The 22,420-nt window shown below is 43.9% G+C and overlaps 1 protein-coding gene and 3 long non-coding RNA genes across 4 annotated transcripts; 2 read left to right on the forward strand and 2 right to left on the reverse strand.

Annotated features, from left to right (window-relative positions):
* Window positions 1-481: 481 nt before the first annotated feature.
* On the reverse strand, window positions 482-13,605 carry LOC138931209 (uncharacterized). The gene is made up of 6 exons (XR_011446474.1): window positions 13,522-13,605; window positions 9,204-9,277; window positions 6,736-6,791; window positions 5,413-5,583; window positions 5,142-5,296; window positions 482-1,154 (listed from the first exon to the last, which is right to left on the reverse strand). It is a non-coding gene; the product is annotated as an uncharacterized lncRNA (long non-coding RNA).
* Window positions 8,277-9,944, forward strand: TEX13B (testis expressed 13B). The gene is made up of 2 exons (XM_070292147.1): window positions 8,277-8,763; window positions 9,214-9,944. Exons 1-2 carry the CDS (start codon window positions 8,305-8,307, stop codon window positions 9,910-9,912), a joined length of 1,158 nt encoding a protein of 385 aa, XP_070148248.1. The 5' UTR covers window positions 8,277-8,304; the 3' UTR covers window positions 9,913-9,944.
* Window positions 10,038-12,650, forward strand: LOC138931210 (uncharacterized). Its single transcript, XR_011446475.1, has 2 exons — window positions 10,038-11,297; window positions 11,853-12,650. It is a non-coding gene; the product is annotated as an uncharacterized lncRNA (long non-coding RNA).
* Window positions 13,606-15,434: 1,829 nt separating the features above from the next.
* On the reverse strand, window positions 15,435-21,062 carry LOC138931211 (uncharacterized). The gene is made up of 3 exons (XR_011446476.1): window positions 21,004-21,062; window positions 20,301-20,345; window positions 15,435-16,723 (listed from the first exon to the last, which is right to left on the reverse strand). It is a non-coding gene; the product is annotated as an uncharacterized lncRNA (long non-coding RNA).
* Between the last annotated feature and the right edge of the window lie 1,358 nt (window positions 21,063-22,420).

Below are 22,420 nucleotides of genomic sequence, written 5' to 3' on the forward strand. Positions count from 1 at the left end.
GTGTTGGACACATAGTAGTATTCTTTATAGAGTTAATGTTTAATTAGCATCACTCCTGTAAACACACAGGATGGTTGTATACTGGAGAGAGCATGGGATATGGATAAGATAGATTCTGGAGTCACATCTTGACTATACCACTTTTGTACAGAACAGTCTTTTGGACTCTGTGGGAGAGGGCAAGGGTGGGATGATTTGGGAGAATGGCATTGAAACATGTATAATATTGTATATGAAACGAATCACCAGTCCAGGTTCAATGCATGATACAGGATGTTTGGGGCTGGTGCACTGGGATGACCCAGAGGGGTGGAATGGGGAGGGAGGTGGGAGGGAGGTTCAGGATGGGGAACACGTGTACCCCTGTGGCGGATTCATGTTGATGTATGGCAAAACCAATATAATACTGTGAGGTAATTAGCCTCCAATTAAAATAAATAAATTTATATTTTAAAATATTTATTTATTTATTTTTGGCTGTGCTGGGTCTTTGTTGCTGCATGAGGGCTTTCTCTAGTTGCAGACAGTAGGGGGATACTCTCTAGTTGCAGTGCACGGGCTTCTCATTGTAGTAACTTCTCTTGTTGTGGAGCATGGGCTCTAGAGCACTCGGGTTTCAGTAGCTGTGGCACACAGGCTTAGTTTCCCACTGTATGTGGGATCTTCCTGGACCAGGGATAGAACCTGTGTCCCTGCATTGCAAGGCGGATTCTTAACCACTGGACCAACCAAGGAAGTCCCTGACTACACTAATTTTTAGTGGTGTGATGTTGGACAAGTTACTTTCCCCCCCAATCCTCAAAGTTTCCTCATCTGTACAATGAGGCTAAGAAAACCCACCTTATATAGTTATTTCAAGGAATGAATTATGTGAAATAACTTCTGGCAAGCACCAAGCATAGATCCTGCCACAGAACAGGCATTCAAAAACTTCAGTAGTTGTAAGATGATAGCAGATAGTTCTAAAAACTTACTCTTGCTTCTCTACCTTATAGTTTGAATGTCTGAGACCCTCACAGAGAAACTTCACCCCTGTGTCCCCCAGGAGATTTTCACTCAGGTCCAGCTCAGTGAAGTTTGGATTGCAAATGAGAACAGAGGCAAGATATCTGCCAATAGTCTCTGAGCTTCCAAGGAGAAAACTAACAGACAACCTGGAAAAAAAGAAAGACACAGAATTGGCCACTCATTCTCTACCTGCAAAACATCATGAGAAAAGATAATAAGGTCCACCTATATGAGACCCCATCCTTGAATATGTCACAGCCCCCTTTTACCTATGACAGGGATTTGTACATTGACCCCACAACACTGTATGCCCCAGTGAGAACTCAATAAATGTTGACTGCCACCAAAAAGAAAAGAATTGGAAGGAAATAGCAAATGACCTAATCTCATTTTAATTCCCAGCATGAATTTTATCACTCTCATATCTTCTTTCAAATTACAGCAGAAAGTGCTATAATCATCCTTAATACAGTCAAAAGATCTTTCCTTTCCTCTTATCTATAAGTTCATTACTAATTAATAATTTGCCATCCTTAGAGAGACATCAGCATCATCCATATAATATTTCTTCTTGGACACAAAAAGTGGTTTTTACTGACTTTCCTGTGTTCTCGATCTTTGTCTCTCCATATTAAGCAGTCCAATTCCTTAAACTGTTTCCCATCAACTTTCTCTGCTATCACTTTCAAGAATTTCTATGATATACACTACAACATCTGAGTCCTCAATTTTTCTCTTGAGTTACCAGGCTCCAAACACAATCTTGAAGAGGGCTCATAAAGACATCATGTATACATATTTTCCCAATTTAGAAATTTTAAATAGAAGTATTTTAAATAAAAAATTAATTTCAAAGTGGATTTAGAAAGGTTTAATGCTTAAGAGCTTTTACAATAGAAAACGCCAAATATACATTGTGATTGTTAATTTTATGTTATCAAGTTGCCTGTCAAGGTACCCAGATTTTTGGCCAAACATTATTCTGAAAGTTTCTGTGAAGGTACTTTTTAAATGAGATTAACATTCAAATCAAGATTAACATTTAAAACACGACCAGGAGCTGCCTGTGGCTCAGATCATGAACACCTTATTACCAAATTCAGACTTAAATTGAAGAAAGTAGGGAAAACCTCTAGACCATTCAGGTATGACCTAAATCAAATCCCTTATGATTATACAGTGGAAGTGAGAAATAGATTTAAGGGCCTAGATCTGATAGACAGAGTGCCTGATGAACTATGGAATGAGGTTCATGACCTTGTACAGGAGACAGGGATCAAGACCATCCCCATGGAAAAGAAATGTAAAAAAGCAAAATGGCTGTCTGGGGAGGCCTTACAAATAGCTGTGAAAAGGAGAGAAGTGAAAAGAAAAGGAGAAAAGGAAAGATGCAAGCATCTGAATGCAGAGTTCCAAAGAATATCAAGGAGAGATGAGAAAGCCTTCTTCAGCGATCAATGCAAAGAAACAGAGGAAAGCAACAGAATGGGAAAGACTAGAGATCTCTTCAAGAAAATTAGAGATACCAAGGGAACATTTCATGCAAAGATGGACTCGATAAAGGACAGAAATGGTCTGGACCTAACAGAAGCAGAAGATATAAAGAAGAGGTGGCAAGAATACACAGAAGAACTGTACAAGAAAGATCTTCACGACCCAGATGATCACGATGGTGTGATCACTCATCTAGAGCCAGACATCCTGGAATGTGAAGTCAAGTGGGCGTTAGAAAACATCACTATGAACAAAGCTTGTGGAGGTGATGAAATTCCAGTTGAGCTATTTCAAATCCTGAAAGATGATGCTGTGAAAATGCTGCACTCAATATGCCAGCAAATTTCGAAAACTCAGCAGTGGCCACAGGACTGGAAAAGGTCAGTTTTCATTCCAATCCCAAAGAAAGGCCATGCAAAAGAATGCTCAAACACCACACAGTTGCACTCATCTCACACGCTAGTAAAGTAATGCTCAAAATTCTCCAAGCCAGGCTTCAGCAATAGGTGAACCGTGAACTTCCTGATGTTCAAGCTGGTTTTAGAAAAGGCAGAGGAACCAGAGATCACATTGCCAACATCTGCTGGATCATGGAAAAAGCAAGAGAGTTCCAGAAAAACATCTATTTCTGCTTTATTGACTATGCCAAAGCCTTTGACTGTGTGGATTACAATAAACTGTGGAAAATTCTGAGAGAGATGGGAATACCAGACCACCTGACCTGCCTCTTGAGAAATCTGTATGCAGGTCAGGAAGCAACAGTTAGAACTGGACATGGAACAACAGACTGGTTCCAAATAGGAAAAGGAGTGCGTCAAGGCTGTATATTGTCACCCTGCTTATTTAACTTCTATGCAGAGTACATCATGAGAAATGCTGGACTGGAAGAAACACAAGCTGGAATCAAGATTGCCGGGAGAAATATCAATAACCTCAGATATGCAGATGACACTACCCTTATGGCAGAAAGTGAAGAGGAACTAAGAAGCCTCTTGAAGAAAGTGAAAGAGGAGAGTGAAAAAGTTGGTTTAAAGCTCAACATTCAGAAAACGAAGATCATGGCATCTGGTCCCACCACTTCATGGGAAATAGATGGGGAAACAGTGGAAACAGTGTCAGACTTTATGTTTTGGGGCTCCAAAATCACTGCAGATGGTGACTGCAGCCATGAAATTAAAAGACGCTTACTCCTTGGAAGAAAAGTTATGACCAACCTAGATAGCATATTCAAAAGCAGAGATATTACTTTGCCGACTAAGGTCTGTCTAGTCAAGGCTATGGTTTTTCCAGTAGTCATGTATGGATGTGAGAGTTGGACTGTGAAGAAGGCTGAGCGCCGAAGAATTGATGCTTTTGAACTGTGGTGTTGGAGAAGACTCTTGAGAGTCCCTTGGACTGCAAGGAGATCCAACTAGTCCATTCTGAAGGAGATCAGCCCTGGGACTTCTTTGGAGAGAATGATGCTAAAGCTGAAGCTCCAGTACTTTGGCCACCTCATGTGAAGTGTTGACTCATTGGAAAAGACTCCTGATGCTGGGAGGGAATGGGGGCAGGAGGAGAAGGGGACGCCAGAGGATGAGATGGCTGGATGGCATCACTGACTCGATGGACATGAGTCTGAGTGAACTCCAGGAGATGGTGATGGACAGGGAGGCCTGGCATGCTGCGATTCATGGGGTCACAAAGAGTCGGACACGACTGAGCAACTGAACTGAACTGAACATTTAAATCAGCACACTTTGAGCAATTTACCCTCCATAATGTGGGTGAGGCTCATCCAATCAGTTGAAAGTTTAATAGAAAAGACTGACCTCCTCGGAAGAGAAAATTCTGCCAGGAGACAGCACTAGCTCTCCTGTGTCTCCAGTCTGCTGGCCTAGCCTGCAGATACTGAACCTGCCAGCTGCCATAATCTGAGAGAGCACAAATTCCTTAAAATAAATCTCTCTATATGTTTATTCACATTTTACCTCTCTGTTTCTTTGAAGAACCCTAATTAGTCAGGGTTCTTCAGAAAAGAAGATATATATACGGTAAATCTTTTACCAGAGTCATTACATGGACTTTGGGCTTCCCAGGTGGCACTAGTGGTAAAGAATGTACTTGCCAATGCAGGAGATATAAGACATGGGTTTGATCCCTAGGTTGGGAAGATCACCTGGAGAAGGTCATGGCAACCCATTCTAGTATTCTTGCCTGGAGAATCCCACGGACAGAGGAGCTTGGTGGGCTACAGTCCACAGGGTTGCAAAGAGTCGGACATTACAGAGGTGACTTACCACACATGCATGTGGACTGCGAGGTCAGACACATCTGGGTTTCCTATTGTGTCTCTGTCATGTTATTTAGCCTTATACTGTTGGGTTTCTTTTGGGTTTCTCATCTGCTAAAATGAGGACAGTAACCTGAATCTTGCAAAGCTGTTGTACACATTAAAGGAAATCAAAGCACTCAGCACAATGCTTAGCACAAAGGAATTGCTCAGTGAGTTTTCATTATTGACATTAACGTTATTGCTACTTTCACTGTTCTTCCTCTCCATGACTCCTTGAAATGTGTTTTGATTATACAACATCCATCTTGAGCTGCATCTTTATAAATTTTTTCTTGCAGTATGAAAACTAATAGTGACAACTTACTTGAGCTTCTGTACTTTGCAATTTGGATCTTTTAAGCGTTCACGGAGCAATTTCAAAGCCAATGCTTCCAGTTTTGCTTCACTAAATTCCAGCTCAGTGAGCCACTGATTGGTGCTGTGAACAGTTGCTAGTGTACCACAAGAAGCAGGTACAACCTTTAGAGAACATAATAATGACCTCATTACTTTATTCATGCTCTCCCCCAAAACAAAAGAAACTGACCAAAAAATTTACATGAACACAAACAACAAATTCTCCTGCTCTCAGTTACCTCAATGTCTATAAGATACAGTTTGGCTGTTTTAATCCTTCACGCAGAAACTTCATTCCAGAATCTTCCAGGGTGTTTTTTACAAATCCCAAATCTGTCAGATACCGGTTGGTTTCAAACACTAAGGCGAGGTCTCTTCCATAAGAGGCTGTGAGGTGGCAGAAAATCAGTCTGTGTGGAGAAAAAGCATTTCAGAGGAGAAAATAGAACTCTCTATGAAGGTACTTGTTTGCCTCATTACTGACGTAATGAATTATTTCAATTCATTCAGCAATTAATTTATTAGGTGCTAACCACTGTGCAAGATGTGAAAACACAGAAATAATTAAGATGCAGCCTAGATTCTGCCCTCAAGGAATGCCCAGTTAATAGGGAAAATTTTTAGAAAATCATGAATTATAATACAGTGTGGAAAGTACTGCATGTGGTACGCACAAGGCACCATGGAGACACAGAAAAGTGGCACAATCCAGCCTAGCCTGTGGGAAGGGGTTGGAGGATCAAGAAATACTTATAAGAGGCACGAACACTTTAGTTCTGCTTGAAAGGGTAATAAAGACTGAACAGGAATTAGGTGGATGAGGAGAATGGGAGTGGGGAGAGCAGGCGACGCTGAGGAACAACCTGTTCATAAAGCAGCCTGTGCAAAAGCCAGGAGGCAAGAGAGGGGAGGCTTCAGTTGAGAAACTGTCAGTTACTTGCTATGGGCTACTTTATAACACTGGAAGATAATATCAAACTGTTAACAATGGTTATCTTCCAGGTAGGAGGGAAGGGTTGGATTATATAGGGAAACATTTACTTTCTAGTATTTAAATGATCAGAAATTATCAGAAATAAACAGTTTAAGAAATGTGAAAAACATAATACGTTTATTATAAATAAATTTTACAACAGAGAAAAATAGAGAATAAAATTTTTTGAGAAAGTACTGTATCCTTACCACCCAAAAATAACCACTGTTAAAACTTTGGTATGTAACTTTGCAGACTTTAAATGCATGCATACATATAAGACACTTGCTCGGACATGACTGAGTGACTTCACTTTCACTTTCTATATGCTTCCACTCCTTTCTCCAAGATCATAGAAACATATGCATGCGCACACGCTCCTGCGCATGTGTGCGCACGCTCCCGCGCACACAGAGGATTTGCACATTTTACAAAAATATAGTGAAGTCGCTTAGTCATGTCCAACTCTTTGCAACCCCATGTACTGTAGCCTACCAGGCTCCTCTGTCCATGGGATTTTCCAGGCAAGAGTACTGGAGTGGGTTGCCATTTCCTTCTCCAGAGGATCTTCCCGACCCAGGGATCGTACCTGGGTCTCCCGCATTGCAGGCAGATGCTTTGCTGTCTGAGCCACTGGGGAAGTACCTATTTACAAAAATGGGACCAGAGAAAACATTACTACTTTACATACATTTTGTCATTCAGTCCTCAGGCCGATAGATAAAAACTGAGACAGTCACAGCACATTATATAGTAAGTGGTAAAGTAGTACTCAACCTGAGAGCTGGCAAGTTTATCTTGTAGGCTTGGAAATACCAAGAAGCTAACAGAGACAGAGTCGGGTCCTTATGACAGGGTACGGCAAGAGACAAACCTGGTGCACAATGGCTGCAAGCAGGGCCGGGGGGAGGGGGTGGGGGAACGGTGGTGGTGGCAGTGGTGGCAGAGGTGGTACACGCTGGACGTAAACAAATTTAAGACACGAGCATGTTTTGGGAATGGATATGGCCAGAGACATTACTTTGCCAACAAAGGTCCATCTAGTCAAGGCTGTGGTTTTTCCAGTGGTCATGTGTGGATGTGAGAGTTGGACTGTGAAGAAAGCTGAGCACCGAAGAACTGATGCTTTTGAACTGTGGTGTTGGAGAAGACTCTTGAGAGACCCTTGGACTGCAAGGAGATCCAACCAGTCCATTCTGAAGGAGATCAGCCCTGGGATTTCTTTGGAAGGAATGATGCTAAAGCTGAAACTCCAGTACTTTGGCCACCTCATGTGAAGAGTTGACTCACTGGAAAAGACTCTGACGCTGGGAGGGAATGAGGGCAGGAGGAGAAGGGGACGCCAGAGGATGAGATGGCTGGATGGCATCACGGACTCGATGGACGTGAGTCTGAGTGAACTCCGGGAGATGGTGATGGACAGGGAGGCCTGGCGTGCTGCGATTCATGGGGTCCCAAAGAATCGGACACGACTGAGCGACTGAACTGAATTGAACTGAGGCGATGGGGAATGAGGCGGTAGTCAGGTTCCACTTCCTGCCTCCAGGGGGCAACCAAGGCCACTGAGAGATGGGGGCTATTTCCTGTTCCAGAATATTCCATCTCTAGAAGGGTCCGGCCCCTGAGTGGGACAAACCATTATGATGGGGGGTTGAGAATTTTGGTATTTGATTACAAGCGCTTCATGTTCTTGGTTCTGAGTCTTTTCTGACCACTCCTATTTCTTCCCACCTTCAAACACTTGCAATACTGCAGGAGGTTCCCTTATGTCTGGGGGAGGGGAGAAAATCTTCTACACGCACCCCCCTCACCCTCGCAGTTTCCAGGAGTTGGAACATTCCCGAGGTAAAAACCTCGAAGGGTAGGCCGGAGCTTTTCTTTCCTTGGTGCCTTCGAGGAGCGAGAGGTACCTTTTGGGTGTGGTAGACGGTTTTGTTTGGCCTGTACTCTCACTGGTCAGGAGGTGAGGTTTGGTGGGAGGCGTCCTGGGGCAGGGCAAAGGGTCTTTAGGAGGGTGTACCATGTTGGGGGAGGCAAGCGGAGAAGAGGAGATTCATGGGGTGGGGGAGGGGAGGAGATTCATGGGGTGGGGGAGGGGAGGGGGATTGATTCATTCATCCCCACAGAGCCAGCCAAGCCCCAAAGGCACTCAGTCGTCATGGCCTTGAAATCTGAGGACGTCAGTAGTGGGTTCCGGCATGGCAAAGTGATGGCTTTCATCAATGAGAGGATGTCCAGGCACGCGAAAGGCCCTGAGTTCTACCTTGAGAATCTTTCTCTGTCCTGGGAGAAGGTGGAAGACAAGCTCAGGGCCATCCTGGAGGACCGCCTGGTGCCCAGCCAGGCCAAAGAGGCCTGTGCCTGGAGCAGCCTGGCCCTGGGCGTGCGCTTCGCCTACAAGCAGAGCCAGTTACACAGGCATAGGGTGCAGTGGCTGCATGACTTCGCCGGACTGCACAGGTCGGCAGCTCAGGCGTTGGCCTCAGACCTGACGTTGCTCGCGGCACAGCATGAGGTGGAACGCAAGGAGGCGGCCTTCCGGCTGCAGTTGACCCAGGCCAGCCTAGCGGAAGTGCAGAAAGAGCGGGACCTCCTGAAGTGGAAGATCTTCAAGGCCGTGAGATTATCTTCGCCTGCCCCGCGCGCCCCTGCCCCCCCCCCGCGCGCCCCTGCCCCCCCCGCGTGCCCCTGCCCCCCCCCGCGCACCCCTGCCCCCCCCCGCGCGCCCCTGCCCCCCCCCCGCGCGCCCCTGCCCCCCCCCCGCGCGCCCCTGCCCCCCCCCGCGCGCCCCTGCCCCCCCCCGCGCGCCCCTGCCCCCCCCCGCGCGCCCCTGCCCGACCCCGCCCCCCCGCGCCGCCCCCCCCGCGCCCCCCCCCTCTGCGCGCCCCCCGCCCCCCCGCGCCCCGCCCCCGCCCATTCCGTCCTGCTGCCCCGCCCCCCGCTCCACCCTCCCCCCCCGCCCCCCGCTCCACCCTCCCCCCCCCCAGCTCCACCCTCCCCCCCCCCCCGCCCCCCGCAGCCCCGCCCCATGTCAGGGCAGGTCGCAACTCTGCTCACTTCCTTCCAGGAGCTGCGGTCTTCCCAGGCGGCACCAGTCACAGAGGGGCCAAGCCGGGCCCCTGCCGGTGGGGCTGGAACAGAAGGAACAAGTGAAGAGGAGGAAGAGACAGGGGCCACTGCTACTACTGCTGCAGCTTCTGAAGCCACAGGAGGAGGAAGACAGGATGATGCAGAGGGGGCGGAAGCTGCCAAGGGGGCAGAAGATCTGAGTGCAGACCTTATGCAGCTTCTTGGAGTTGTAGACCAGAAAAATTACACTTCTGGCGGGCAGAGGGAGGGAGATTTTGGGTCAGTGGAAACAGCCATGTATTCTTTCTCTGGGATGCTCAAGCCCGAGGCAACAGTCTCACCTGAACCCCTTCCTGTCCAGCTCCCTGCCTCATTCTCATACTCATACTCATGCCCCTTATCCCCCTTCCCGGATGCACCAACACCATCCCCACACACATCTCCACCACAAGCACTGTTCAGAGCAGGAGCTTCATCTCAGACGTCTCCCCACTGGGGGTCCTCTGATTTTAGCTTGTGGTCTGATGGAGGGATCCAGGGAATAGACCCTCAAGGAGGAGACAGGAACGACTCTGATCCCCTTCAGCAGCTTAGACTTCCAGTATTTCACAGGCCTGGGAATTGGGATTGCCCTTGGTGTAAATCTGTTAATTTTTCACTGAGGGGAAATTGTTTCCACTGTGGAAAGTGTATCTGACTACAGAGCCCTCAAGTGAATTCAGAAATGTGAAACAAAAATATATTCAGTGGGGGGAAAGGTGGGGGAGGGGACTGTGTGGTGTGGAGTCAGGGGAAGAGAGGGAGAATGAGGTTAGGGGAGGAGGGTAGGAGTTGAGGAGGGTGTAGACAGTCTACACCCTCCCCAACTCCTACCCCATTTCCCACCCTCGTTGACCCCCTTTGTGTTCCAGGGGCTTCCCTGGTGGTGCAGACAGGAAGGAATCTGCCTGCAATGCAGGAGACCCTGGATCAATCCCCTGGGTCAGGAAGATCCTCTGGAGAAGGAAATGGCAATCTACTCCAGTATTCTTGCCTAGAGAATTCTTTGGACAGAGGAGCCTGGCAGGCTACAGTCCATAGAGTCACAAAAAAGTCACACACGACTGAGCAAGTATCCACACCGCAGAACTGCTGCAGCTTCTGTTTGTATTTCTTTTCCCAACCCGAGTATCTGTTGGACCTGGGCAGCCAGTATATAACACTCCCACTCCCTACCCCCACCCCCACACTAAGCTGTAGATGATTGGACCAGGAATGGACATTTGACCAATCCTGAGCCAAACAGTTTCACATGGGACATGTGACCCATCCTGAACCAAATATTCTGAGAATCTGAACAGAGGCAGATTCCATAGTCCAGATGATGTTGGGAAGTGAAGCAGTGGGTCACTGGGAGTTGGGGTCAAGGTCAGAGTCATGAACACCAAGGCCACAGCTGAGACCTGGCCCTGGCTGTGGGGGAACAGAACTGTGCTTTACAGAGGCCAGGTGTCTTAGAGAATGACACTGTGAGGGCCCAGGAAGCAGAGAGGCACAGACAAGCAGAGAAGAGTTGATCCTGTGACCCCAGAGATGGAGAGTGACAGCCTGACCACTTTTCCACTTCCTGCAGTTTTGCTGAGTGAAAATCCACAGCAATCCTCTGTTCTTTAAGCTAACTTGAACAAATTCTTGTTCTGGGCAACCAGATTTTTGCCAAGCCAGAAATTTATACCAGAAGAGAAGTTGCCAATTGTAAACCATCAAAGATGTTGGAACTGACTGGTGAGGTGCATCAGGGAGTGATGGGTAGTGGGGCTTCCTGCATCCCAAGGCTCCAGGAATTAATTGGACAAGCAGCTCATTCATGTTCTGAGAGAGTTACATGAGAAACAATTAAAGCTGGCCTGAGGTTAACCCTGGGCTTACAACAGGGCAGAGATTCACCTCCTAAGGGAATCCCTCAGGGCTTTGTACAGAGGACGCCAGCACCAGCTGCAAACAAGGACAGTTCTCGTTGTTCAGCCTCATGACAGGAGAATCCTCCCCAGTCCCCACTTGGGGACAGGCAGATCTGAACAGGGAACTTGTACCACTTCCAAGGTGAGTCAGCAACTGATAGTACCTGGAGGGTTTGCTGGTCTAGACCACTGAACAAAGGATGCCATCCTGAGATTTTTCTCCCCCCATCACCAGATTACAGTGGGAGGGGAGTCTGGCTACAAAGCTCCTAGTAAATTCAGAAATGCGTAATAGAACATACCTGATGGGAAATCAGTTTCCAGAGGGAGGGGGTAGAAGGGGGAGGATGGTGTGCATCTCCCCATCTGATGCCTATAAGCTGTGTTACTGCTACTGCTAAGTCATTTCAGTCCTGTCCGACACTGTGCGACCCCATAGACGGCAGCCCACCAGGCTCCCCCATCCCTGGGATTCTCCAGGCAAGAATGCTGGAGTGGGTTGCCATTTCCTTCTCCAATGCATCAAAGTGAAAAGTGAAAGTGAAGTCGCTCAGTTGTATCTGACTCTTAGTGACCCCATGTACTGCAGCCTACCAGGTTCCTCCATCCATGGGATTTTCCAGGCAAGAGCACTGGAGTGGGGTGCCATTGCCTTCTCCAATAAGCTGTGTTGAGGGGAGCTAAATGTATGTTTTAGCCCACAGATGGAAGGATGGATCGAACTGAGACAAATGGACATCGCCTTGGACATCGCCTGGGGACTGTTGACCTAGATACTGAAGCTGTGGTAACCTGGGACACCCCTGCAGTAACTGGATGTGACTTTGGGCTATATCTGGTTAGAGCACATGTTAACAGTCATCAGGATTAGAGGCAAGATCTCTATCTTCCACTTGTCAGAAATTTCTCTGGGCTTGTTTATATCTTAGGCACTGTTTCCAAACCTCAGAACTCTTTGACATTTGAAGTTAGATAATTCTTGTTTCAAGAGGCTGTCCAATATACTAGGATGTTTGGCACAATATTTGGCACAATCCCTGGCCTCTACCTACTAGATGTCAGTAGCACCTCACCCCCACCAAAACAACTCTTGACAACCAAAAATATCTTTATATGTTGCCACATGTCCACTGGACGGCAAAACTGCACTGATTGGGAACCATGGAGGCAATGAAATACTTGGGAGTAGTTGAAACAGGGGGAAGACAGTTGCAAGGGGTGGGACGCTAAGAGAGGAAAAGTGTTCATTGGGTCTGGCCACGTCTGATCTTTAAGCCAGTCTGGCTGGGGGGTGGGCAGAAGCCCAACTGCAAGGACTGAGGAGTGAGCAGAAGTGAGGAAGTGCAGTTACTGAGGGGGGGGGGTGGTTCTTCAAGGACCCTTGACTGTGAGGTAGATCCTGCATACTGTATTGGAGGCATGTCCACTGTACTATTCAATGAAAAAATGAGTGCCATTGTGTTTTTGTGTGTGAAATAAAACTTCCGTTAACTTCTGTGTGTGTGTATGCTATGTATATTACAGATTTATGTGTGCCTTATGCTATAGATTTATATTTGAATATGCAAAAGAAAGATGTCTGGGAAGACATTTAGCAAACAAGCTATTAACTAGGGAGGGTGGTAGGATCAGGATTAGAAGATGGGAAGCAGAAGTAGGTATATGGAGTTGGGTGGGGTATGGGGCAGTAGGGTGAAGAGCCTTTATATTTTTATATACTTTTGTGTTGTATGAAGTAAAATAAATGCTCACAAAAGTACAAAAAATAAAAAGTGAATTTACTGGCTTGGGTGGGTTTGGAAAGGCCACCTCTTCCTCTGGGACAAGAGGGAAGGAAAGCAGACACTAATCTGTGTGGGGGGTAGGTGGGGAACCCAAGTGGCTCCTATTTGTGTGTTTACGATGTGGACAGACTAGACAAGGGGACCTGAGAGTGAATAAGAACATAAGGGCAGGGTGTGGGGTGGGTGCTTCTGAGCAACTGCACTTGGGGAATAACTGAGGAGGAGGGTGGGAGTGAGGAATGGAGGGAGAGAAAAGGACCAAAGGGAAGACTGGGAGTCTGGAAGGAAAAGGCAGGGGATGGAGTAAGGCAGGTCCAGAAGGGGCACCAGACACAAACCTCTAGGTATTACAGCCTGACACCCACTTGCTACAGCAAAAAGCAACACATACAAAAGGGGAAGAGGCAGGAACGGTTGGCAGAGATCTCTGCCTGACTCCCTACCCCTTCTAGGCTTGTAGCGTATCTTTTCATTTGCTGCTGTGCTATGAAGAAGCTCAATGCCAGTTATACTTTGTTTTCAAGTCCAGTCAGATGGGAGTACCTGCAAATACCTAAGAGTTTAAAGCAAGGTCCAACTTACTTCAGGTCTTTGATTTTACAGTATGGATTATGCAGTGGTTGGCAAAGCAAGTGTAGTGGACAGATTGGCAAATTGTACAGCTGGAAGGTCCTAAAAGATGCGAAAGCAAAAATAACTTAAAATTATTAAAGCAAAATTTTAAGTAACAGGCTTATTTTGGCATGTCATCTTAGTACTAACTTACAAAAACCTTAGGAATTAATACCCCATTTTGCAGATGAGGAATCAAGGCACAAAAAGTAATTTGCCCAAAGTCAAATAGGAACAGAATGAAGTTAAGTATTCAGGTTTGTCTGACTCCAAAGTCATGGTGCTGTGTCCCAGGCACTGAGGTAAGCACTTTACGCACAGTTTATTTTATCTTGTCCTTAATCCAATGACAGGTATTGTAAGCAGCATTTTGCAGATGCTCCGAGAGGTCAAGTGACTTGCTTAAGCTATCTGTACACTATTACTGATTCTTGGCTGTCAGTACTCAGAAGAATTCATGACAATAATTGAGAGCTAGGAACGTTTGATACAGTTGACCATTGAACAATGTGGAGATCAAGGGCACCACACCCCTGCAGCTGAAAATCCACATAAAACTTTCCAGTGAGCCCTTCTTATCCCTCCATATTGGAGGTTCTGCATCTGAGAATTCAACCAGCCTCAATCCTGTAGTACACATTTATTGAGAAAAATCTGTGCAGTTCAAATCTTTGTTGTTCAAGGACCAACTGCAGTACACTCTCACTTAGTCAACATGCCTTGAAGAAGAGGTTTTTGTGGGCTTTTGGTGTTTTATTTGATTAAATTTTGGAAAGAATTTAAGCCCTCTGATAAAGGTAATGGGTTGAGGGGTGGGGACTCCATCTAAGGCTGATTTTCTGGAAACATCAAATGAACAAAACCCCCTTTTTGTTTCCATCAGTGCTTACTGTATACTGTGTGTATTGTGCTCAGTGTATATTGTCCATTATTTTACTTTATAATAGTTGGATTGAAGCTGTCATGAATTCATGAAGACACGGTAGCCAAGGTCTTTCATAATTCCAAGTCCAGGTAACTTCTCCTACCCCTTCCTTTCTGGTCCCAAACACAAACTCTTGCTGCACCTCCCTTCCCCCCTCACTTCCCACTAACACACATACCCCATGCTCAATTCCATCTCTATGCTACTGCCCACTGAGGAACTAACAATTAGCAAAAAAAAGACTCAGGTTAACTCATTTTTCAAGTTGAGCCTTCTGCCCACTGTCATCCTTCTCAACGTCCCCTACCCTTCACCTGATCCCACAACTAGAAGAGAGGCACTGTCCATATTAACCTGAGTATTGAAAACAGACTTGATCAGTGGCATTTTTCTTGAGTCAGTCAGTAGAGCTGTACTTTGCAGTATACAGAGTACATATTGTGTAAGTGGTTTACCTAAGCCTCTTTGAACTCCAGCTCTCAACTCTCCACATAGGTGTCCGTTTGGCAGAAAGAACTCAGGCTTCATAGCAATATACACAGGAGTGCCTTATAGCAATATATACAGAGTAAGCTCTGTCCCTTACCAACCTGGAGCTCTTTGAGGCCTCAGTGATGAAATACATGTAGAGAAGAGTGAGGACCAATTCAACTTTAAGTTTACAACCTTTTCCAAAATAGTCATCAACACCAAAATAGCAGAGTACTCAATTATAATCTTAATGATTTATATGCTCATAACCTTTTATAATTATATAACACCTTCACAAAGAGACAGTGAAGACTAATAGACACACACTTACAGTGGCTAGCCCAGTGCCTGGCACGTAGTAAGTACTCAAAAATGTCAGCTTTCCCTCAGTGTCTGCCTAGGCCAGTGTTCAATATGCGATACTCAATAAATCCTAAAAATAAATAAATAAATAAATCCTTATTGACTGACATACAGTATGAAAAGCAAAGATAATTCATTTTATTTATTGACAATGCTAGAAACGATCATGTGCCTGAATACTTGAAATAAACAAGAAGGCCAATCATTTCTGTAGGCCAAGACACTGGTGAAAAGACAGTAATATACTCACTGATTGTCAACATTGGTGGCATGAACGCTAGGCTCAACCTTCCTCTTCAAATCCAAGTAGGTGCTGACACTTCAGAGACACTGACAGGTGACTATGACTGCTTTTCACACTGAATGACACAGCCAGAACGTCCATTTTTGTATACATAAGTTGAAGCAATATAATTGACCTTAAATCATTAATTATCCTTTTTGCATATTCTTGAGTCTCATACAGTGAAACAAGTCTATCGGCTCAATCTGTAACCTATAAGGTTTATCTTTTATTTCTTTCTCAGTCCACTTCAGTAACTCTTCTCAAAGTCCTGGAGACACTTTTTTCCCAAAAGTTGTTTGCACAGCCTTTTCCTTTCCTTTATGTAAGAGGCCAAATAAGAATTGTATTGTTAATGATGAAAACCCTTTTTCATCCTGTTGGAAGATTTCTTGCCATGTTTTCCCCGATCAAAAAACATCCAGCTGCTGTCATTCTTCAGGGTGTAGAACACAGAAGTCAGGAATTCTTGGAGACTGAAGTGAAGGAAAGTGTAAACACTGACAACTCCTTCAACTTTTTTTCAAAAAGTGATTGAGAAAAGTGCAATTGGTATCATATACTCCTAGCCTATGTCTTCTGAGGTCACTGACTTCAAATAGGACCTGCTGGTTCTGTAGTCCTTCTGCAGCCAAAGAGCAAAGGCCCCACCGGCAAATTTGTCCCTTCCACACCGAGATACCTGTAAGGGTGTTGAGACACTTGGAAAAGTCAAACAAGATACGTATCAGTCATGGTCTGACGTGACCTCGTAAGAGTCCTGCCTCCATCTTCCTGTGTCTCATCCAGGAGGTGATGGGACGAGAAGACATAATGTCAAGGCCTTCATTTTCTCGCAGATCATAAAGGACTCTCGTAGCTGAAAACTGACTCAAGAAATATGCTCTTTTTTCAACATCTGTAAACCACAGGATCTCTGGATAGGTTGCTTTAACAGAGAGTGAAGCTTCTTCATGGTCGTAGGCCAGGCAGTTATCAGGAGGGAGGATTCAGGGAACAGTTTTGTCTTCATGATACTGTGTAAGAGAGTCTCTACTGGCTTCCTTTCCAGGGGATTGGTACTAAGATCCTCTTCCTGGTCACTGACAGAGTACTGAAGCTCAGGAAATCCGTCAAGAATGAACAAACTTCTGTGGATATATGAGAATAATGTCCATGATTGGTCCACCTGTATCTTGAAAAGTGTTATTGATCAGGTCAGTACCACTAAGGTTAGCCATCTCTCTGCAGTTGACATAAATGAGATAGTCAAATCTGCCTGGAGTAACCACTCCACTGCCCAGTCAAACATGAACTTATGTACCACAGCTGTTTTCCCAATCCCAGCACATCCCCAAAGCACCACAGTCTGGGATGAGATAGAACCCTCTTCATCAAGATCAAACACATGTTCCATCTCAATAAACTTACCATGTTGAAGAATTTCGCATGGTGGCTTTTCTGTTATATAGTGTTTTTCTTACAACAAGCAGTCCTGTCTCTATATGTTTACCACGATGATAACATCTATCAACTCCTATTTTTAGGTATTTTTCTTTTAGATGTTTTCTAAGTACTTCCCGGTAATCTAATAAGGTGACACCAAGAGTTAGTAATCACAGAATCCTAGACAATAATACAAATAACAACTATAACTAATACTACCATCACCTCCATCTCCACTCAGATGTTTCAAAAGCTCCTCAAACTTCATGCATCTGAGCTCTTGATTTCCATTCCACTTCCCACTACCCCATCTCCAGAAAAAACAACAACAACAACAACAACAACAAACCTCCTCAGACATCTCGTCTTGGTTAAATGGTGCCACCCAATTTCTCATAAAAATGTCAGGAGTCATTTCTTTTTTCCTCTTGAATCCTCCATATCCAATAAGCAAGGCCTAGCATTCATATCTCCAAAACAAGCCTCCAACCCATTTATTTATCACCACATCCTCAAATACCACCCAAGTACAAGGCACTATATCAACTCTTTTCTAAACCAGTGAAACAGCCTCCTACTCATCTACTGTTGCCTTTAAGAGCGCCTCTCCACACAAGCAGCCAACATGATCTAAAAATATCAATCACATCATGCCCTGGCCCAAAACTTTTAAAGAGCTTTTCATTGCACTTGATATTAAACCCAAAATCCTTACCTTATACGACAGCCTGGGCCCTATCTATCTTTGTTCCCTAGCTTTGTTTTATATCACTCTCATTCTCAGTTTCTATACTAAAGCCATACTGACTTACTTTTGAGTGAAGTGAAGTCGCTCAGTCATGTCCAACTCTTTGTGACCCCATGGACTGTAGCCTCCCAGGCTCCTCTGTCCATGGGATTTTCCAGGCAAGAATACTGGAGTGGGTTGCCATTTCCTTCTCCAGGGGATCTTCCCAACCCACGGATTGAACCCGGGTCTCCTGCACTGCAGGCAGACGCTTTCCCGTCTGAGCCACCAGGGAAGGAAGCCCTGATGGCTCAGAGGGTAAAGCGTCTGTCTGCAATGCAGGAGACCTGGGTCTCCTGGCTTACTTTTAGTTTCTCATAAATGCCATGTTCTTTCCCACTTCAGGGCCTTTCCACCAGCTATTCTCTCCACCTGGAAAATACTTTTTTCTACTCTTCCCATGGAGATCCCCTTCTCATCCTTCAGATCTTAAACATTACTTGCTAGGAGAGGACTTCTCTGACCACCCAGTTTAAAGCAGATCCTCTCTACTATACCCTTTCCCAAGACTCTGTTTTCCCTTTGTAGCACTTATCACAATTTACAATTGTTTTGTTTCCTTTTTTTTTGTTATCTGTCCTTCCCACTAATCTACATGAAAACAGGGATCTTATCTGTCTTCTTCATCATAGTATCCTAAGTACCTAGCTGGTACCTGGAACATGGTAGACACTAAATTAATATTTATTGAAAATGGCTATAAATGCTTGCTTTTGAATTATAAAACAAGCTGTTTATTATGCCTAACCTGTGTCAGATACTACACTAGGCCCTTTACATATATTTTAAATTTAATTATCATAATAATCCCATGAATTAGATATTATCCACATTTTACAGTTGAAGAAACTGAAAACTTATAACCAGGGTTATACGTTCATGGGTGTGCAATCAGTGCTTAGGCTTTGTGCTCAGAGGATCCATACTTTCTGTAATGCACTGCTGTTCCTATCTTGAAATTTTAAATAATTTTTGAACAAGGAATCCTGCCTTTTCATTTTGCACCATACCCCACAAATATGTATCCAGTTCTGCTTATAGCACTGGGTAACTTGTCCAAGATTCATAAGCAAGTAAATGGCAGAGACTTAAATTAAGACTCAGGTTTGTCTGAGGCCATGGCCTATGTGCTTAAATACTATACCACACAGCTTTTAACTTTCTGCAACTAAAAATAAATAACCCAAGGAGTCAGTTATCAAGCTCTAACTTCTATTAAGTAAATATCCAAGCTAGCATTTTCCAAATAAGCTTTTCATGGAACATTTGCAAGATATTAATAGGAGAGCTATGAAAAAGTTGTCCTGTGGTCAAATAAGGTAAGGCAAATGCACCTTCTATTCCATTTTTTAGTTTCTCAATGCATATTAGCATATGAAAGGCTCTGAGCAAATCAATGGTTAAAAAAAGTAGGCTGTTTGACTTTTGTTTAATCCATATTTTCTAGACTTAAATGACTATGGAACCCTTTTTTAAAAGCAAAATTATTAACTTCTGGAGAATAGTGTTCTGTAGATTTCAGGTTGGGGAATACTGATCTAAAGTGTTCTCAAACTTTTCCTATAAAATTTCATAAATAGATTAGGCTTTTAGGTCTCTGCTGCAATTACAAGCATACCTTGGAGATATTGTGGGTTTAGTTCCAGACCACTGCAGTAAAGTGCATATTGCAATAAAGCAAGTCACACAAATTTTTTGGTTTCCCAGAGCATATAAAAGTCATACTAACTATACTGTAGCCTATTAGGTGCACAATAGCATTATATCTAAAAATAATGTACATACCTTAATTAAAAAATACCTTATTGCAAAAAATGCTAATTATCATCTGACAATACAGGGTTGCCACAAATCTTCAGTTTGTAAAGAACCATAATATCTGTGAAGTACTGCTACTGCTAAGTCGCTTCCATCGTGTCCGACTCTTTGCGACCCCATGGACTGCAGCCTACCAGGCTCCTCCATCCATGGGATTTTCCAGGCAAGAGTACTGAAGTGGGGTGCCATTGCCTTCTCTGAAGTACAATAAAGTGAAATGCAATAAAACAAAGGATGCCTTTATTCAACTCTGGCATCCTAGTATGAAAGCAGCCATAGGCAATATGTAAATGAACGAGCATGGCTGGCTCCAGTAAAACCTTACTTATAAAGCAGGCAGCTAGCTGGATTTGGCCCACTAGCTGTAATTTGTTTACTCTATCTAGATCATTCCAGAAGCAGACTGGTTTATTCTATCCATAAAGTCCCGTATATCTGTTGCTTTGGCCATCATCAGAGGTCTTCCTAGGATTTGAATACTTATTCTAGAGGATATAAAAGTCCTATTTGCTATGACAGTTTGGGACTTCATGAACATTATATATATATAAAAAAAAAAAAACTGTTTGTTGCCCAGCGAATATGGGGGAAGATATGGAGGAGAAGTAAGGATGAGTGGGGTTCACAGGAGGCACTATTCCCCAAACAGTAAAAAGTGAAACAGAACAGACATCTACCTGTAAGCTTCTTCCATGAAAATGAAGCCAGAGAACTTGAAGCAGCTGTGGGAAGAAGAGTTGGGGTTAACAGTATCCCAAATACACCTTCATACAAAAACATGAAATACACACAAATTTAGCCACACCGTTATAGCCATTCATGCTGTTCCCCAACTAGAAATACAACAAAGCCACCTCATGTCTATTCTAACTGATTAAAAAGCTATTTTATAGCTAATGTCCAACATAAAGTAAACCTAAGATCTTTCCACACAATCATGAATATACTTAGGGTGTAAACATTTCTATTTATATGACAAATAAGGAAATCTTTAGGTGTGAACTTAAAGGGGCATTCATTATTTGAAGTGACTGTTTCTGGTGTTTTGTTTTCCATTGAACATTAACTTATTGCTTCTGTTGGAACTCTTGTTGAGCTTAACTTGTTAACGAGAAAGAATAAGGCATTGCTGATATTAGTTCAACAGAAATATACAACAACCTACATTCAAAGGCATACACACACACACACACACACACACACACACACATTCCTATGGGCTTTTAGTATTTGCACACCTTTGTAGGTAAGGGTGAGACACAGATGGGAGGTGTGACTAGGTGGGTGGGAGGAAGTGGAGTCTGGAGAGGCAGATATTAGAATGTCACAGAACTGGGCATCAAGTGAGTGGTCTGTTGAAGATAACAAGTTTCTATTCACCATAACTAAACATTTCTTGGAGTTCAGGAATCAGCCACAAGGGGAAGGACTTCAGCAATCTTCACTCTTTACTCTTTTGTGCTCTCTCCTGTGAAAATCTGTGATTACAGTAAAAGGAGAGACTTAGAGTCTTTTATGATTATAAATGCTTTGGGGACTAAGGAAAACAGTATAAACAACAAAAACTTTCTGGGTTTTTTTCCCCTCATTTTGGGAAACACAAAAATTGCAGAGAGATTATAATGGGTAAATTCTATATCCATGTAATAACTTAAATACACATACCTCTACACATACAACACAATTTTAAAGATTCAGAAAAATCCCAAAGTCCATGAGAAGAAGTAGGGGGAAGAGAATGAAGATTATACCCTCTCTCACCTCATTTGGTTATTCACCTTTCTGTTCATACAATAAACTCCAGGTGCAAGCAGGTCCCATATCTTTTCATTTCTTTCAACAGTACATCCTGGCAAATCAAGAAAACTGGAACCCAAAACAGAAATGATAACTGTAAGGCCTGATGGAAGCCCAGAGTACAAAAGTAACTCAAGAAAGACTACTCAAAGCATTACAGAGCTGGGGAAATGAGAAGGCCTAATAAACAAGTAGAGAGCTAGGGTGGGATTAGGAGATCACATGAAGACAGACCAAAATTAACAGTCTTCAATTTGAAGACAAAAAAAAAAAAAAAAACACTAAACAGAAGATAGACTGTCTACACACTTTTGAAGAGTACAAAAATGAGGAATGTCAAATTGAGCTCTAAAATACATTACCAAGGGAAGGATATGGTTTAGGGAGTATACCTCTGATGTCTGTGGTCAAGATAAGGATGACTATGTCCTTCTATAACACAGCCAACTTGGTACCATTGGTAAAGGGAGAATTCTAAGACCACAGATTAGAATACTGTGATATAAGAGAAACACTCCAGAGAGTTAGGAGATCCAAGCCCTAGTTTCATTTCTGTAACTACCTACCTCTATGGTCCTTAAGATTCTTCTACTTTCTGAATCTATTTTTTTCAATATGGTGGAGAGAATGTTAGCCCAGGTTTCTTTCCAGGTTGAACACTGCAAGATCAGTTGTCTAAATCCCAGTTGCACGTTAGAATTACCTTCACACCACCTTCCTGAAATTTTTTGTTGCAATGTTACTTACCCATTTCTAATTCACTTGATGGTTTTCTCATGTATTAGGCTTATTGTTCATTTGCAGTCTTTCCCCTTTGAATTGAATTATTGGCCCCAATTCTCAGCCTTTGCCATGAATTCGGCAGGTCTGCACAAAAGAAGTGAAACATTTTCCCACCTCTTATCTTTGAGCTCAGCTCTGAAACTTGCTTTGGGTAATAGCTTGTACACAGATGTGACTCAAGTAGGGGCTTGGAATATGCTTGCACAGCTGTACATGC

The sequence above is a fragment of the Ovis canadensis genome, chromosome X, assembly GCF_042477335.2.
Source record: "Ovis canadensis isolate MfBH-ARS-UI-01 breed Bighorn chromosome X, ARS-UI_OviCan_v2, whole genome shotgun sequence".
Classification (NCBI taxonomy): Eukaryota; Metazoa; Chordata; class Mammalia; order Artiodactyla; family Bovidae; genus Ovis; species Ovis canadensis.

What these genes read in the sequence shown, in the direction of transcription:
- TEX13B (XM_070292147.1), top strand. Translation starts at nt 8,305, where the DNA reads ATGGCCTTGAAATCTGAGGACGTCAGTAGTGGGTTCCGGCATGGCAAA. An exon ending in AGTGGAAGATCTTCAAGGCC is followed by an intron (nt 8,764 to 9,213) that starts GTGAGATTATCT and finishes ACTTCCTTCCAG; the next exon opens with GAGCTGCGGTCTTCCCAGGC.